Below are 17,444 nucleotides of genomic sequence, written 5' to 3' on the forward strand. Positions count from 1 at the left end.
TTCCAATCAACAAAACGACCATCCTGAAGCCAAATTCATTAGACACCCAACTGAGGGGATATTCAGGTCTCCTGCAGTCTCACTACAGTCTCAGTCCATTCCTGAATAAGCATAATTGACTATTTTTGAACAGACTAGTTTTCCTAGGAGGGCATTATTAGACCTTCCCTCTGCACACCTAGGCTAGAGACAGAAGTTACATATAAATCAGTTTAAGTGATCATAAACTGGTTTAAACCTGTAACATAACAGAAGTTCAGTGCACATAAACCAGTTTCAAAATGACCAAAACTAGTTTAAGATAAACCTGGTTGAATGTAGTATATCAGACTTAATTGATTTGGGTCAAACTGGTTTATGGAACTTCTGTCCCAGACCCCTTCCTGGTTCAAGTTAAATCAGAGTCCCCCAGCATCTCAGCATGCTTTTCAGCCCTGTACAGGGCTGTACTGTCTGCTCCAGAGAGCAGGGCTGTCCCTGCCCCTCTCCTCCCTAGCCAGAGCTATGACTGGCTGAGGAGGTGGAGACTGCAGGTAGAGCAGCATCTAAGTGGCTTCCCCTTGCCCCTACCCCCCTCACAACTCACTGCTCAAGCAGGGATCTCCCCTCTCCCACAGTAGGGACCCCAGAAGCCTGGACCCCAACTGGCATCTGGCCAAGCCACCCCCACGCTAGCTAATGCTGAGAGGTGTCTATGTGACTGTGTCTCCAAGTTCACTGGAACAAAGGCAGACAGAACAATGTCTGCTTAGGGGTTTTTAGAGCTAATCAACAGGTCAGCTGGTAATGTCCCTCTGTTCTTCCTTAAAAATGCCTTGGAAAAAGCTGTTTAAGAGCTTGAACTAATGAGAGAGGGGCTTTTGTTTTCTTGATGGGTTGATAAGCTTTGTATTCTGATAAGCTCCCTGCTGGCTTGCTTGTTTCAAAGGCCACAATCTGTCAGTGTTCAAAAGGGGACAAAGAGAGGTGTGATAAATTACCTGGTTTGCAATGCACGGGACCTGTGAGTACTGTCAGTTTGCTGCAGACAGTATGAAGGAGCAGGGAGAGGCAGACTGAAAAGCTCAGTATCATCAACAGATGCATGCACTCCACACAAGCAGTCCTCCCCACCACCTCTTCCACTTTGCCTCAGCGCTAGCTGGGGCCAGGGTCTAGCAGCACTCCCCACCCCTTGAGCAGCAAGAGGGAAAAAGGCTGGTGAGGGCTGCTTCCCCCACCCCTTCCAGGCACACCTGGGCTGGGGACTGTACAGGCCAGGGTGGGAGTTTAAACCCCTCCTTAATCACAGCACCCTGCCAGGGCCTGGCCACGCCCCTCCCTCAGCTCAGTACTGTAAAAGGGAAGGGAGGGCTTGCTCTAGCACCTCCTGGTTTTCTAGCCTAAGCCACTGCAGGCATGTGCCTGCATTTCCAGAATAAAATGTGAACATCTGTCCATTTGCAAATAGGTTCAATCTCTGCAGATTAGAGTAACCTGCAAAGATTGAATCAATTCAGGCTCAGGCTTTTTGAATTTCTGTCTCTAGCCCTACAGGTAGAGTTGCAAACAGGACCAAGTCACTGAGCTTCCAGTCACCACAGGACCTACAGTAAGCTCTGCACCACAAGTGCGCTGTGATTTCCAATGGTACAGCTCAACATGAAAGCAAGTACTGGCATAAATTACATTTACATGAATGGCTTGCACTAGTGCAGACATACAAGTGGCTTTCAGCAAATTCTGTTGCCAGGGAATATACTTCAGTCACCTTTGGAAAAATCATAGCAGGATTCAGGAAAGGATAAGACAGCCCTATGGGCAGATGAAAACATCCAGGGTGGTAACAGTGGACCACAGAATAACTTTTGAAAGGTTCCATCTCATTCCCAAAGGGATGAAGACAGACGGAGCGTCTGTGCCCCTTCATATGCTCAGAAATTTGCATTCAGTGAGAGTTGGTATGTGGAGAAGCATCAGAGGTATTTATAGATAGGGGAAGCCAGGCTGAGTCTCCTAAAGTCTTCTCAGAGGAGCAAATATTTCCAGTCCTTTAAATGACTGCTTGTATAGTCCTTTAAAGATGCAGGAGAGCTGACTTTTCAGGAAATATTACAAAGCAAAGTGAAAGACGAAACTAATAGGATTCCCCTGGACACAAAATCAACTTCACTTTTAAGATGGGTCAAACTCCTCTGTAGGGAAATAATCCACATCCTCCTTTTGGAAGCTCTTAGCAGGGTTCAGAACATGACTGGACAGTGATATCAATAAAATGGCCAGTTGTAACAATGAGAATTAAACCATAACCTGGAACCTAGATGTGGTTTACAATTCTCACGCCCCAAGGTGTTAGTTAACCTCTAACAAGGGGCAGGAAGACATTTTCCCAGTTAGGAGGTCATAGGTAACTGCCTATTGCAGAGCTTCTTGCCCCCTGCCTCTAAAACAGCAGGTACAGGTCACACCCAGGGACAGGAAATTAACATAGGTAGACTGGGAGACTGAACTTGTCTGGCAGGTCCTTTATCTCCAATAGAACTGTGTGAATAGAGGCATTCTGGTCTAATGGTCTGCCCCCATGACTGGGAGCAAGGAGCTGCTGAGCTCCAGTTGGGCCTCTGCCAGTAATTCTTAGCTCTCTGCCTCAATTTTTCACTATCTGCATTCTGGGCTGATAATTCTTACCTGCCACGTGGGATGCGAGGTTTAATACGCTAACATTTTTAAAGTGATAAATACTAGGTCAGGTAGCAGAAAAGAGAAGCCTCTCATCTCCCTTGCTTCAAGTAATAGTGTGTGCATGGAAAATTGGCTTTAAAGTATTTACCAGCAATTTGTTCTACAGTTCAAACAATTTACTGATTGTTAAATGGCTGTACAAGAGTTTTGGCAGGCTACAGCTGAGCAATTTTACCTGCAAACAAACCCATTAGCTGCAGAAGCTAGACAAGACCTAACTACACATAAAAGTTAACCCAGAGTCCAATACGAATTTAAAGTGAATTAAGCATTCCTGATCAAGTCCTGGCTGGACACTAGAATACTGGCTCCCAACCTTGGGGTCACAATGTTAAAAAATGGGGTTATAAAGACACTTGATAGCGTCAACTGATCATGATGAAAATCACAGAAAAAAGTGGGAAACAGTGGGTTCCACTGCAGGCTGGCAGAGTTCCACCCTGCAAGGGGCTGCTTGGAGCTAAGGGGAGCAGGAGGAGGGCAATCGGGCACGGGGTGCCACATGCATGTGCGTGCACACGCACACATGCACATGGCAGCCACGAAAGCAGTTCCCACAGCTCCCTCCAGGTAAGTCTATTGGGGGGAGGCCAGATTGAGACCCCCATGGTGAGGAAGGGAGGGACGGAGTGAGGCAGGAGTGGGGTTGGGGCCAGTGCCTAGCCAGGCTGGTGTATGAGGCCTGGGGCCAGGGAGGGAATGTGGGGCCTGGCTGGGGGAGCAGGATAGAGCCATGGGTGGCTCATCTGGCGGTGGAGGGAGGAGGGGGGCAGGAGGCCTGGCTCCCCACTGTTCTGCACATTCCCAGGGAGGGAGGCATGGGGGGGCCACATGCCCCCCAGATTTGTGCACAGGGTGGGGGTGGATGTGGAATGTGGGTTTAGAGCTCTCTGCCATGCTGCTCTCTCCCTGGGCCCTCTGCCACCCAGCAGGAAGGACCTGGAGCAGGAAGGCAGAACAGGGTGGGGAGGTTCAGTGCTGCTGCCGGGATTCCCATGTTGGCCACACCACCATGGCGAGGCACCCCCTGCCCACCCAGGATCAGTAGGGGACACAACTCTGCACTGCTGCCACCACTGCTGCTGGGCAGGCAGGGAGCACCTCACCATGGTGGTGGTGCAGCAGTTGGCGTGAGCCTCCTGGCAGTAGCACTGAGCCTACCCACCTTCCCATGCCAGGTTCCATCCGCTGGGCTGCAGAGATCACCAGGGGGAAGACAGCAGGGTGGGGAGACCCAAGCCTACATCCTCCCATCCCCCCCCCGCCCACAAACTCCACTCTGGCCATGCTGCCCGTAAGGGAGACAGGGTTTTGATCTTGTTTGCATCATTTTGGAGTCACCAAAAAATTTCCAGTGTTTAAATGAGGTCATGCTGCGCAAACAGTTTGGAAACACTGTTCTAGAATAAAAATGCCCTATTCTGAGTAAGCTTAAATCACTTTGATTATTGACAGTTAATTGATTGACAATTAGCAATTGCTATTCCAGAATAATTCTCCAGGAAGATAAGCTCTTATACACAGAACTCATTGAATATCATACAAATTCCCTTCAGAAATGGAAAAACAGAAGACCAGTTGGTGTTTGTCAGAATTCAGATTAAAGGAATTCACTGGGTCAACAATGACACTGAATAGGTTTTGCATTAGTTGTAAGCAGAGGAGGTTGGAGGTGGGGCTGGGGCTGCATTCAGGCAAAGATGTTGTGTTAGAGCAGGGGTGGGTAAAATACGGCCTGCAGGGCCCCTAAAAAATTTAGAAAATTAATATTTCTCTGCCCTTGGTTCCTGTCAAAAATGACACGAACCAAGGGCAGTAGGACCTAGGGGAAGCCCTGGCAGGGCCTGCCCAGGCCTGCCCAGCCCCCCCAGCCGGAAGCCCCAGCCAGAGCTTCTGGCCTGGGACCATACTGCTACCCCAGGCCAGATCCTAAGGTAAGAAGGAAGGGAGAGGTGGGGGAAGGGCAGGGAAGGACCCCAGACAGGGAGGGAGCCTGGGGAAAAGTGGCCAGGGGAAAAGCGGTCCCTGCCCCGCTCCGTGCCCAGCACCCTGTGCTGTAGCTGCTTGCAGTCTACCTGGGGCTTCCTGTGCCTGCTCCAGACAGCCCTGCGTGGGCTACGAGTGGCTACAGCAGGTAGCGAAGGCCACAGGGTGGGGGAGGGGCCACTCCCCCCGCACTCAGCTTTTCCTCAGGCTCCTTCCCTGCAAGAAGGGAAGTGGCCTTTCCCCACCCCATGGCTGATGCTCCCTGCTGCAGCCGCTCACAGCCCGTGCAGGGCTGTCCGGAGCAGGCATAGGCAGCCCCAGGTGGGCTGCGAGCAGCTGCAGCACAGGGCGCCTGGCATAGGGTGGGTGAGGGGCTGCTTTGCCCCACCCCACACTCAGCACCACCTTGTAACCCAGCCCCAGTACCAGCCTGGGCCCTGCATGGCTCCAGGCTTGCCTGTTGGGGCAGCGCGTGGTGACAGCAGCTGCACCCCCCCCCCCCCCCACTTGCCGCGCCAGGCAATGTTTGCCACTGCCGCCTGTGGGCTGCCTAGCGTGCACTCTGGGTGGGCAGCAGCAGCCAACACTGCCCAGCGCGGCACGCGGTGGGGCCATAGCTGCTGCCACGGTGCGCAGCCCCGACGGGCGAGCGTGGAGCCGGCACAAAGCATAGGCTGGCAGCAGGGGCAGGTTACAAGCTGGTGCTGAGCGCAGGGAAAAGTGGCCTCTCACTCACTCTGTGGCCAGTGCCCCACGCTGTAGCCACTTGCAGCCTGCCTGGGTCTATCTGTGCCTGCTCAGGACAGCCCCACGTGGTGCAGCCCAGCCCAGCTCCACAGACCCCTGCCAGCCTGTCCCGCTTTGGGCCCCACCGGTGCTGGCCCTGGGACATGGGACCAATGTCCCTATGTCTTGGGACCAAAGACATTGGGACACTGGTCCCAAGATGGTGACAGCGGGGGCACCTGTCAAGGGGTGGGGGTACCTATGCAGTCCTCGACAGCCTGCCAAAACTGGGTAAGCGGCTCTCTGCCCAAAATAATTGCCTGCCCCTGGGTTAGAGGGTAGTTAGGCTTGGCATCAGTGGTGCTGAAATTGGGCAGGCTATTCCCAGAAGCTGTCAGCAGGGTCTCTTCTGTAAGTGATAGATCCCATCATTTTGAACTGAGTGATCACAGTTGTTTTTGTGAGTTGTTGGCCATGTTCAAATCAGACTGGGAGATCACATTCTAGAGCCAATCTGAAAATAACCCAATTTTGTTCTGAACCTAGGACTGGACCTCAAGGAACTCAGATATGAGGCCCTGGTTTGACCTCTCAGATTTTTACAAGTGGGAATGCGTTTAATCGAAACTGACAGCTCAAATGGTTTGTATGGCATCTAACATTTAACTGCCTGAGTCCCAGCCAAGGCAGACAAGGAAAACTGTACAGCTGTTCATGCCATCCTCTGAACACCTTCCTGTCACAGCCACATCAATTATAGCAACAGTATCTCCCCCTTCTGTGCACTGGACACTACCAATGCAGCAGCAGGGACTGAAAAAGCTACTTAGCACCACAGAAGTGCTCCTGAATGCTATTACTCTGAGATTAAAACCTCAACTAGTGGAAATCTATATAACCTCATCAAGTTCAATACCACAGTAATGATTTACATCCACCAAGGATCTGGCTCACTACTTTGATGTGTGCCACAGCATCTCCACTGTTACCACAGGCAACAGCAATGCACAGTAGGGCTGTGCGAGGCTTCAGACCATGCTTCAGATCCAGAGAAGATTCAGACGCTGCGGACACTGAAGCAGCATGTCCAGATCGAAGCGCTGGCTTCTTTAGGCTTTCCAAAGCGGTTTGGAGCTTCTGAGCCACTTCGGAAAAGCTTTAGAGCCGCTTCGGAGATCCAGCCATATGGTATAATGGGGAATCAACAAAATATCTATAACTTTGTTGTTTTTGTCCGATGTGGATGAAACTTGAAGGGGTGGTAGCCTCTGCTGAGAGCACGAAGCCTGCTAAGTTTCAGGAAGATAGGTGCAGGGGTTTGGGGGGAACTGCACCCTAAATTCTTGAAAGCAAAACTCATGTCACGTGTATGTGTTACACCACAGGGGGGTGAAAACTGCAGGGGTGGTGGCCCCTGCTGAGGCCACAAAGCCTTCCAGGTTTCAAGGAGATAAGTGCAGGGGTTTGGGGGAACTACACCTCAAGCTGCGGAAAAGCAACACTCGTGACATGGGTGACACTGTGTGTGCTAGGGTGCAGCAGGGTGAAAGCTGCAGGCCTGCTAGCCCCTGCTGTGGCCACAAAGCCTGCCAGCTGTCAAGGAGATCGGTGCAGGGGGTTCTGGGGCCCTGCACCTCTAGCTGCTGACAGGCAAAACTTGTGTCATGGGTGCTTGTGCAACTGACTGTCTCTGTCTTGGGGCAGTTGATTGTCTGTATTCAATCAACTGCCCCAAGACAGAGACAGTCAGTTGCACAAGCACCCATGTCACAAGATTTGCCTGTCAGCAGCTTGAGGTGCAGTTCCCCCCAAATCCCTGCACCTATCTCCTTGAAACTTGGCAGGCTTTGTGGCCTCAGCAGGGGTCACCATCTCTGCAATTTTCACCCTCTTGTGGTGTAACACATACATGGGACATGAGTTTTGCTTTCAAGAATGTAGGGTGCAGTTTCCCCCAAACCCCTATACCAATCTTCTTGAAGCTTGGCAGGCTTCATGCTCTCAGCAGAGGCTACCATCCCTGCAAGTTTCATCCAAATCAGACTAAAAACAAAAAGTTATAGATATTTCATTGATTCCCCATTATACCCTATGGCCGGATCTCCGAAACAACTCCAAAGCTCTGAAGCCGCTTCGGCCAAATCGAAGCGGGAAACCAATCCGGAGCTCCAGATTGGATCCCTGGCATCTGAGGCAGCCGGATCCGAAGCCAAATCAAATAGCTGCCTATTTGCACAGGCCTAATGCACAGTCACTATAATAATGGACCAGTGGCTATGTAATTATGAGAAGGACCTGCATTACATTAGCAAGCTTCATACAGAAGTTCCTGGAAGTGTCTGTACCTGCCATGGAAATTCAAATATCCCTAGGAAGATTTTCAGCAGTCTTGGCTTTGAATGCCTATTCTTACATATTTTATTGGGGACACGTGTAAAGCACAACAAAATTATACCAATCCAGTTAGGACTTGAAGGAAACAACATGGTACCCATGAGACCTGCAGGTGGAGGTCTAAAAGTGGGAAGGATGTCATTATTCACACTAGCTAGCATACAGTTGCAATACAGACAAGATCATTTTAGCAAGAGGGTGGCATCATAGCGACACTTCCAACATTTGTTTTTTATGTGCTGAAAACCAAATGCTCACCTAGTATAAATGTGTTTAGCTGCATGGGAATCCACCAAGATATGCCTGTTGACAGCAGACAAGGACTCAGTCCTAGAGCTTTATGGGACACTGGCCCCTCAAATTATTTCCTTTTCCCTTTATTAATGGACTGTGACCCCTCCCTTCCAGTCTATGATCTCCCAGGCCCACACACATCTGGATAGTGAAGGAATGGTGGAGGCGCATGCATCGCCCCCTATTAATGCTCACTGTTAGTGGGCCCTATCAGTACAGAATTTCACATGTGGTGGGACTGCAAACCAGAAGGCAGTAATGCCAGCAAAGGATTGCAGTCTATGTCTCTTCTGGGCAGTGGGGACAGAGCAGCTCGGAACCACTGCACTGACTGAGAAACAGTAAGACAGAGTTGTGTATGGGCTCACCTCTCCTTTACAGTTTGACAGCTGGCTCCTAAAGGCTGAAACAGATTTGCTCTATTTTTAAAGGGAAGGCCTCCCTGCCACAGAGGTCCAGCTGGGACTGTCACAAAAGCAACTACAACTGTTTGAGAAACATATGCAATGAACTGGAACAAGAAGGAATCAGAAGCATAGCAAGCCAGTGTTCATGGCTGCCAGAAAAACAGCCCATACCCTACCCTGCAGGGCTGAGGGAATATTGGCTATTAAGAAGGGCTCTGGAAACCCCAGCATCCTGAGTTCTGGCCCCAGTTTCTGCTAGTTCATGGCCTGAGGAAAGAGGAGGCCCTGGGACAAGTGGCAAAGGTCTCAGTTTCCAAGTGTCTGGGTTAACGAGCTCCAGTCTGAGTTTTGAAATGCCAAGTTTGAGTCTGAGTTTCCAGGTACCAAATGCCAACATGAGGTCAGAATCTGCAGGCCGTCCCCTCAGAGCTTCCCCCAAGAGGCTACAGCAAAGGGTGGGTATCAGTGCAAAAACTTTGTCCAGTCATGTCTTTTACAGAGCAGAGGATGAATTTAGTAGCTCCCCGAGTCCCACCTGCTCAGTACCACTGGCCTCCTCTTGTTAATTACACTGCCCTGAGCCACTTCAGCTCCCTATAGAAAGTGTTGTTCTCTCCAGTATGTCTCTGGAAGAGCCTGTCGATGAAGGGAGGTGACCCCAAAAGATCCTCCTACCCAAAGGCCTGAGGCAGGGAGAGCTCCAGAGCTTGGAGAAATGCTGAGCAGAGCCCAATAAGGGTTCAGTCTGCTTATCTGTGAGAGGAGACGGACAAACCTGTGAAAGGCATCCGCAGAACCAGGCCAGGTAAGACTTAGCCAGGCGTGTCCTATTTAAATTGGGATCAACCTATACCTGCTGAGGTGCAAACAGGGCCAAAGAAACAGTTTGTCCAAACCTGTGGAATGCTGTACTACATGATGTCAATAGGGCTCTGCCTCTATAGAAAAGGAAACAGAAAAATTTCTCACTTTCCCTTATTCATCCTAAAGCAGCACTGTAAAAAGGTCAAACCCCAGCTATGCCTCCCACCCTCCTTTTAAAATTCCCCTCTTCCCTGGAATGCCTTCCTAGGAGATTTTAGTCTAAAGATAATTCCCTCTCACTCCTTGTGATGAGAAGTTGCTGACAGTCCTGTGACCCCCACCTAATGCCAGAGGAGTTACTATGCAGGGGGCCCAGTGGAGTTACCACTGGGCCCCCTCCCCTACCTGGAGCAAGGAGCTAAAAGCCCCACACAATCAAGGAACTCTCTACTTCCTTCAATGTATCCCTGATACATTGCCCCAGCCCCACACAGACATCTCCCATAACGATTGGCTGACCATGAGTCTGATGTCATAATACCAATGAAAAGTTGGGTTTGGCTACTGCATTACAAATCCCTGGCAAAGGATATGTGGGGAACACCATAGCTCCAACCACCAGTTGGTGACTGACTCCCAAGCTGGATCACACTACAATCAAGAGGCCCCAGAGTCTTCTAGGAGGCTAAGTGCAGAAAGAAGGGCAAGTGCTAGACTTCCTTCTGGGGGCCATGACCTCCTGCTTCAGGCAAAAAAAAAAAAAGGTAAATTTAGAGCAGGGCTGGAAATAGGCAGAGAAGGGATGAGAGCATGGAGCTCTGCTGCTCTCAAACTCTCAGTGAGAGTCCTAGCATCTGGTGCAGGGAGACAATGTCTAGGCCTCTTCTGCACCCTCTGCTTTTCTTTTTCCAACTGTTGGGGATAGATGACATCTCTTGGCTTCTCTCAGACATGCAGTGTGGCCGAGGGCTGCAGCTCTTTTAACCATGGTGGTTAAAGGAGAAGAAAGGAAGGACTTGTTTGGGAGTTGTCCAAGAAGCCTGAAGAGAAGGCTGAAACCCTAGAGAAGGGCAATGACAAAACTCCAGAGTGATGTACAGGATGGAAGGGGTATGCCAGAAAGTCAGACCACAAACAAGGAAATAAAATGGGACCCTAGAGTTCCTAGTAGGCCAGAGAACAAAGCCCAAGGAAAATGAAAACCATGGGAGACCAGAGGTACCCACAAGGCAGGTAGCATAGAAGAGCCTGGCCTAGGGAGAAGGGCAGCAGGAAACTGGAGAAGACAAAGGGAACCTATAACCTGTGTGGAGAGAAGCCCAGGACAAAGGAAACCCCACTGCACAGAAGGAGCCAGCAAGCCTATGAGAAAAGAAAGAATCTCAGGAAGTGGACTGTGCTGCACAGGATTCCTCAAAGTTGGAAAGAGACAGGTGACCTCCCAGAACTTCCTCTATGAGCTGTTGTCTCTAAGCTGTGTTCTCTGTCTCACAAGAATGCCCGTCTCAGGTAGGCACATGATTTCTTCTGGGCCCTGGTAATGTTTCCAAGTCCTAGAGTTCTGCTAAAGCTAGATTACCTCAACCCCCATACTGGCATGCAACTCTCAGCTAGGTCTCTTCTGACACAGGCTGGCTACCAATTGTAGGATGGAGTAGATGGGAGAAAATAGTGCATGTGTGAATGCCACGTTGTATGCAGCACTATCTGTAAATGTCAGCAGCTCCAGGCAAACTTGGTCCCGGTGCAGTGGGGAGCAGAAAACTAGACTCGACAGTCCACCTACGCTATGACGGAGATGCACTGTGGGACTGAGGTGGGATGGAGCCTTGGAATGATTGCATTAGTGATCTGCACCTACAACAGAACTCTTGCAGCTCTACATCCATTATGCCTATTAGTATAGGAAGCTCTTTTTGTTCTCTTTTAGGCCTCTCTGTATTGCTGGAGTGGTATAAAGGGGTCTTAGTGGAATGGAAAAATGGCCCCTGTGAACAGTTTACTCTGAGATCACTCTGGTGAAATTCTTAAGACTATCAGGTCAGTAAAGGTGTCAGAATTGGTTTTTAAGTAAAATTCCCTACCAGATAATTAAAAAAACCTCCAACAATTAAAGTCAAACAAATAAAAATGCCAGAAGATTTTAATACAGTAACTACAAGGATATAAAAGAAACCACTTGGTCCATTCAACATAACCCATCCTAGTTATACTTGCAAATCAGCTTGTGAAATTCAAACGCTGACATAAATTAGACCAGATGTGCCATTGCTCACAAGCGATAATATTTATTACTGCAATTTCTTCTTTCCAGCTTTGTGCGAGGCCAGACAGGATTCCATTTCTTTTAAGTAAAAAAATGTGCAAAGCAGTTAGGGAGTTTTGCTTAAATCCCTGAACAAAAAGGAATGATGCATTTGTTTCTCAGTTTCTTGAAGGAGCAAAGAATAGATGTTTATCAGGAAATGAGTAATGCATATGATTTGGCTTTCAGCAGAGGTGGAAGTGCATACAGTAGGTTCCAGAATAGGTTAGCAAAAAATTAGTTAGCACCAAGTAGGAAAAGAATGATGTGTTTATTCTCTGCAAAGCATTCTTGTTTAAGCTTAATAAAAATGACTGAACTAAAAAATCCTAGTGATGTAAACTCCTCTTGATAGCAAGTGTTTTTCCATATACAAAACACTGCATTTTAAAGCAGGAGTATGAGAGATTTTTAAGCTCACAAGGCAAGATTTTAGGACACCAAACATGAATTTCAATGGGAGATAGGGATCTAATCTGTTTGGGCACTTCTGAATAACCCACTATATGCTTCTGTGCTTTTTTAGGCACTTACTCCTTCTGAAAATCTATCAGAAATATTAGTTTTCTAAATGATTTACATAACATAATAAAAATCAATAATTTTATGAAGCAATTAGAAAACAAAAATTAGCACAGTGATCTCAACCAAGGTGCCACAACAGCATAGGGTGCCTTGAGATCCTTTCAAGGGAGCCGTGGGGTGCCACACAATGTTAGCACTGCTAGGTGTGCAAACATGATTCATAAGAAAAACCCACAGATTTCTAATAGCAATCCATAGCTGTGGTCTTTCTGAGGCTTTTGCAACTGAAAAACTGATCTATTATTGTTTTGTAGTTAAAAGAGTAAAAAAACTTAGAGCTGGCACTTTTTAAGGAGCACCTCAAGTCTGTCCAGGGTGCCCTGAGTCTAAAAAGGTTGAGAATCACTGATTTAGCAAATTTGTTTTATTCTTCTTTGGATTGAAACTTTTTCCTGCAGGATTTGTGATCCAAGTATTCCAGCAATTTGCCAGTCCTTCAGAAAGAGATATTGAAGCAGGTGAATGATAAGTGAAACTGTCTGCGTAACCTGCTCCAGAAATGTACATAAATCAAGCATATATAAATAGTAAAAACCAAAGCAAAATCTACAAGGTTAGTCATGCCAGGCAAAAACATGCATCATTTTAAATATACAGCATTTCATCCAACTGCCTTTTAAAACAGATTTAAAGCATAATTTTCAGAAACAGAAACTTTAAGACGTAACAGTGACTGAATAAATAACAGCCTTAAATGACTGATGATCTGTCTGAAGCTAGGATAGAAAGCTCTGTTTAACCAGGACCAGCCAACATTTCACAGGGCAAAGCAAACATCAAAAGATTTTTCAGTCTGGTAGTGCTACATCCTGCATCATAGGTAAAGGTCAAACTAAAACCATGCATTACAGCAGCACATTCCCAACAAAGGTTTCAGTGGGAGGCCTGATGCTGTATTCCCTCCACCCTGGGAGTCCTATTTTTCTCCCTTCCTCCCACAAACCTACAAAACATAACTGCATCAGTTCTCTCAGGAGTTATTCCTGGTTTTCACCAGTACAAAGGAGAAGAGAACTGGGCCCCAAAAATTCCCCAAGGAAAACAATCAAGGTCCAGGGAGTGTAAAAGCAGCAGGTGGGCAGACTGCAACCAGTGAATGAAAACAGTCACTAGGGCAATTGTGCTTCATATCACCTTTCGGAGTCATGTGACAAATAGCAAAAATGCAACAAAGCAAATCAAAACCCAACATCTGTAACTGTTGGGTACCTAGTTGACATCTTGCCCAAGTAAAACTAGGGTGGCAAAGAATTCAGGATGACGGCAGCAGCAGACCAGAGGAAGAGATGAACCACAATTGGAACCAATGGTGAACAGCTGCTAACATTGCACCCAAAAAAAACACACACCTACAAACACAAACATAATGGAGAAAAGAGTTTAAAAGTACCATTTCCCCTTGTCTGCCAAAACGCAACAGAAGCAGTTGCTTGGTCTTCCACATATCAGTGGCAAAGAACAGTCACTGAGAATGGGTTGTGTGCAGCAAAGAATGTTAACTCTCTCCTCCCTGTTAAACATTTGGGGTGAAGACACTTGTCAGTCACCACCAGCTTCTTTGAAGTCAAGGGGGTCAGAAAGACATCTAGAGAAATTGTTGTGGTTGCAATGAAGTCAGTGGGCCTACAGTGAATTGTACCAGCTGAAGATCTGATGCATTTTAAGATCCTAACTCTGCTTTTCATCATGGCTGTAGCCCTGGGCATCTCACCACAGCAGAGGAGCAGGCATGTGAACACCATAGCAGAGGAGCAGGCAGATGTCCCCTAGGAACCTACATAATGAGGAATGTACCCCTCTAGACCCATTTCCTGAGTCTTTCACCGACACATCAACCAGCTTCCCCATCTTTAAATCTATTGCAGGCAGTTCATTTTGGGAGGGGGAGGGAATCAATCCCCTATCTCTTGTGCATCTGGGGAGCTGGAAGTGTTTTTTACTCAGATCTATCACACATCATGAAAGTACGTCTGCTCGGATTTTTTTCAATCAGCATTTTTCTTGCGCCTACAAATGGCACTTTTAGCTGTTATCATAAGTATAAGGGCAACACTGCTCCAGGCACAAGTTAAGCAGCTGTGGTTGCTGGAAGCAAACAATGATGCAAAGCTGAGAATTTAAAGCCAGATCCCACTGCACCCATTAGGTGCCTAAGTGTGACCCAGCTCCACCCTGCTAGAGTCTCTGAAAACAGTTAAATGCCAAAGGTGGGAGGGTGAGTGGGTCCTTCTCCCCCATGTTTTTTGTCTTAGTCTTTAAGGCTAAAAGGATGGCATTAAGAAAGCTGATGTATTAACGATTCTTTAGGGACTTAAGCAGAGTGGAATAGGGTGACACTTAGACACTTAATATGTAAAATAGGATTTGGCCCTTAGTATTCAAATGTTGGAGGTAAAAGACCTGATCAAGCTGACCCTCAAACACTTACTGAACAGCAGCAAACTCCAGAAATAGCCAAACAGAAATGACTGGAACTCTTTAATGTAGCTCCATATGAGCATCTCTTGTTGTCCAGTGTATGGAGAGATTTTACAGCAGGCTCTGAGAAAGGTTTGTCCTCTGGTGCCTCAGCTACAAGGTAAGCGTTAGGATAACAGCAGCAATGGAAATAGAGCACCACAGATGAGGGCCCTAACATTTAAAGGGAAGTCCTACACAGGCTGTTGGCTGGAGAGGGAGAGAAGCTATGGTTAGTGATTTTGCAGTTTAAACAAGGTGTTACACTGACTCCCAGCCAAACAGATTTCATAGACATTTGGGCTGGAAAGAACCCCGGAAGTCAGCAGGGATCTTAGGATCCCAGCAAGATAAACATCAAAATGTGTCTTGAAGGCATTCAAAGTGGGTGCTTGAACCATCTCCGACAGCAGTCTATTCCAAACCTTGGGGGCATGGACAGTAAAGAAGTTCTTCCTTATGTCCAGCCAGAAATAATTCATGTGTTCCTGAGTTAGATCCCTTCTCTATGCAGGACAACCCTCTTCTGGCACGCTAAGCCATGCTAATTGCTCACATGCTCCAAACCAAATACATCAGGAGCTGTATTTCACCACATCCTGTTTTAAGAGGAATCGGAGGACATCATCCGAGAGCCCAGGAATTTTCTTTCCCTCGTTCATTGTGGCTTCCCCGTCAGCAGGTGCTGAGAAACAAGCATTACGGGAATGATTTGGAAAGACCTTGATGTCATCTCTGTTCAAGACCATTTGAGCTATCTGGAGACTGCGCAAGGCATATTTTGTCCCATCCTTGCTGGCCAACTCTGAAATTTTCTGGGATAGACACTGTGAAGCTGCCTTGTATGCTGGATCCCCTTGGCCAGGCTGCACCTGGCAGCATTTTTCATAGAAGTTCTTTAGAGAATTTTTAATGCTAGCTCCTTCATTAGTGCCTTCATGTTCAGATGTCCAAGATGACAGAATGTCACTAGGCTGGGAGGGCTGAAACTCTGCATCTGAATGGTGCCTGGGATTTGCCTTCTCACAGAACTTGGTCCAGAAGCCCATAGTAACCAAAGAAGTACCATCTTCAGGATCTTGGCTGTTATCACCTGCAGGCACAGAACAGGGTGAAATGCATTAAACATTTAGCAGTACAGAGGAATTCCCGAACGGCTGCAGATGATTAACAGAGTTGTCCTTGAGGCACCAACAAAAAAAAAATCTCTTGCTTACTGAAGTTTCACTAATAATCTCAAAATCAGGCTGCCCAAAGGTATGACCCTATTAAATGCTGAAAGAAACCTGGTCATGCTCAGAAGAGGACTATTGCAAAATTCTGACCAGGCTGCCAGAAGGACTGCCTGTACACGTTTGTCAGAAGATATGTTACACTACTGTACTAGATTTTACTGGTGCCCTGGCCTCATTCTATCTCCAGCTGGCCTTATTTATTTTGTGGCTGGTACTACATGGCTCTTTTCTGTCCAGAAAAGAAGTGGTAATTTGCTGATTTTCTGCTGCCAGTGGCCATTACCCATTGCCCAGGCTGGCCCAATGGGAAGGCAATGGATCTCCAGGCTACCAACTTAGGCAATTTACTGCCTGGTTTCATTTTTTCCACAGCTCACTTTGTTTTTACATTTTCATAAGAGCAGAAGACTAGAAGGGGTCTCCCAAACCAAAAAGACCAGTCCCCTGAGTTTCCAGGCATCCATTTGTCCATATGGGTTCACAAAAACATCCATTCCAGCCACTCTAACATGCCACAGTAAAATAGTACCCTACAAGTAAGAACCTACCAAATGTCACAGGGAAATAGCTGGAGAGACAATGGCACCAACCTGGATTTGTTAGGTAAAATAAGACCAAGTCATTCCAGGCAGTGAACCACAACCCATGCTACAAGAGGCCTTATCTTACCGCTCCTGTGCGATGCAGATTCCTGTCCCCAGCCTTTGGCCAGAATCTAAGTGTCAGATCCAAAGCTCATTTAAGCCAACATGCATTTCCAACAACCCTGCTGGGCTTTGGACCAGACTCATGACAGAACAGCCTGTGCTCCCCTTTCCTAAACCCCATTTTTCCAGCTCTCGCAGACTAAATTCTGCTGCTAAACCTTTTAGCGGTAACTTATTTTCCATAAACCACTGGATCTTTCCAGTCCAGTCTTAGCACTCACCTTACTGTCTTACAGATACACCTTCCTTTTATTATGCAACAAGGGGGATCTCTCCTGCTCTCGTGGAAATCTATGGAATACCAGGCAGATATTTCTTATTAATGTACCAATCATGGCGGGAAGGCACTGTGCAGCTGAACATGAAGTCAGGAGGGCTTTTTACAATGCTGGTGCATCTCATCATTGCTTTGTGGCAGCAGAAAGAGCATTTCTCTATATCAGCACTGCTGACTGCTTTCTCACCCCCAAGGCTTCCCTCTAAGCTGATCTGCACAACTCCTGAGCCACATACCAAGGGGAATTTCTAAGGACTTGTTTCTGTTCTTTACTGAACAGCTACTAGCTTTACAATCTCTGGTAGGTATGTAAGCAGTATACAGAGTCGGAAAATAGCTGAGAGTCTTTCATAATTCATTGGCATATGAAGTGGAGCACAGCCCTTCATTTCAGTAAGAGATCTTGTTCAAAGGGAATCTCAACTGTGGTACAGAAGGGCTTTTCAATTTTTTTCCCAATAGATGGAAACAAAGCAGTCCTCACTTACTGCATGCTCAAAGATTCATTCATATCAAATTAATGCGTCAGTGAAGCTGTACTGTAGG

The 17,444-nt window shown here is 47.4% G+C and overlaps 1 protein-coding gene across 5 annotated transcripts in view; it reads right to left on the reverse strand.

The window, feature by feature from the left end:
- Nucleotides 1-11,457: 11,457 nt before the first annotated feature.
- The window catches only part of SHLD1 (shieldin complex subunit 1), a 90,209-nt gene continuing 84,222 nt past the window's right edge, over nucleotides 11,458-17,444 (reverse strand). For all 5 annotated transcript variants that reach the window (XM_019500733.2, XM_019500732.2, XM_014595120.3 and 2 more), the window contains one exon: nucleotides 11,458-15,772. In XM_019500733.2, coding sequence (XP_019356278.1) covers nucleotides 15,255-15,772 — 518 coding nt within the window. In that variant the 3' untranslated portion in view covers nucleotides 11,458-15,254. The remainder of the gene's footprint in view (nucleotides 15,773-17,444) is intronic.

The sequence above is a fragment of the Alligator mississippiensis genome, chromosome 1 (genome assembly GCF_030867095.1).
Source record: "Alligator mississippiensis isolate rAllMis1 chromosome 1, rAllMis1, whole genome shotgun sequence".
NCBI lineage: Eukaryota > Metazoa > Chordata > Crocodylia > Alligatoridae > Alligator > Alligator mississippiensis.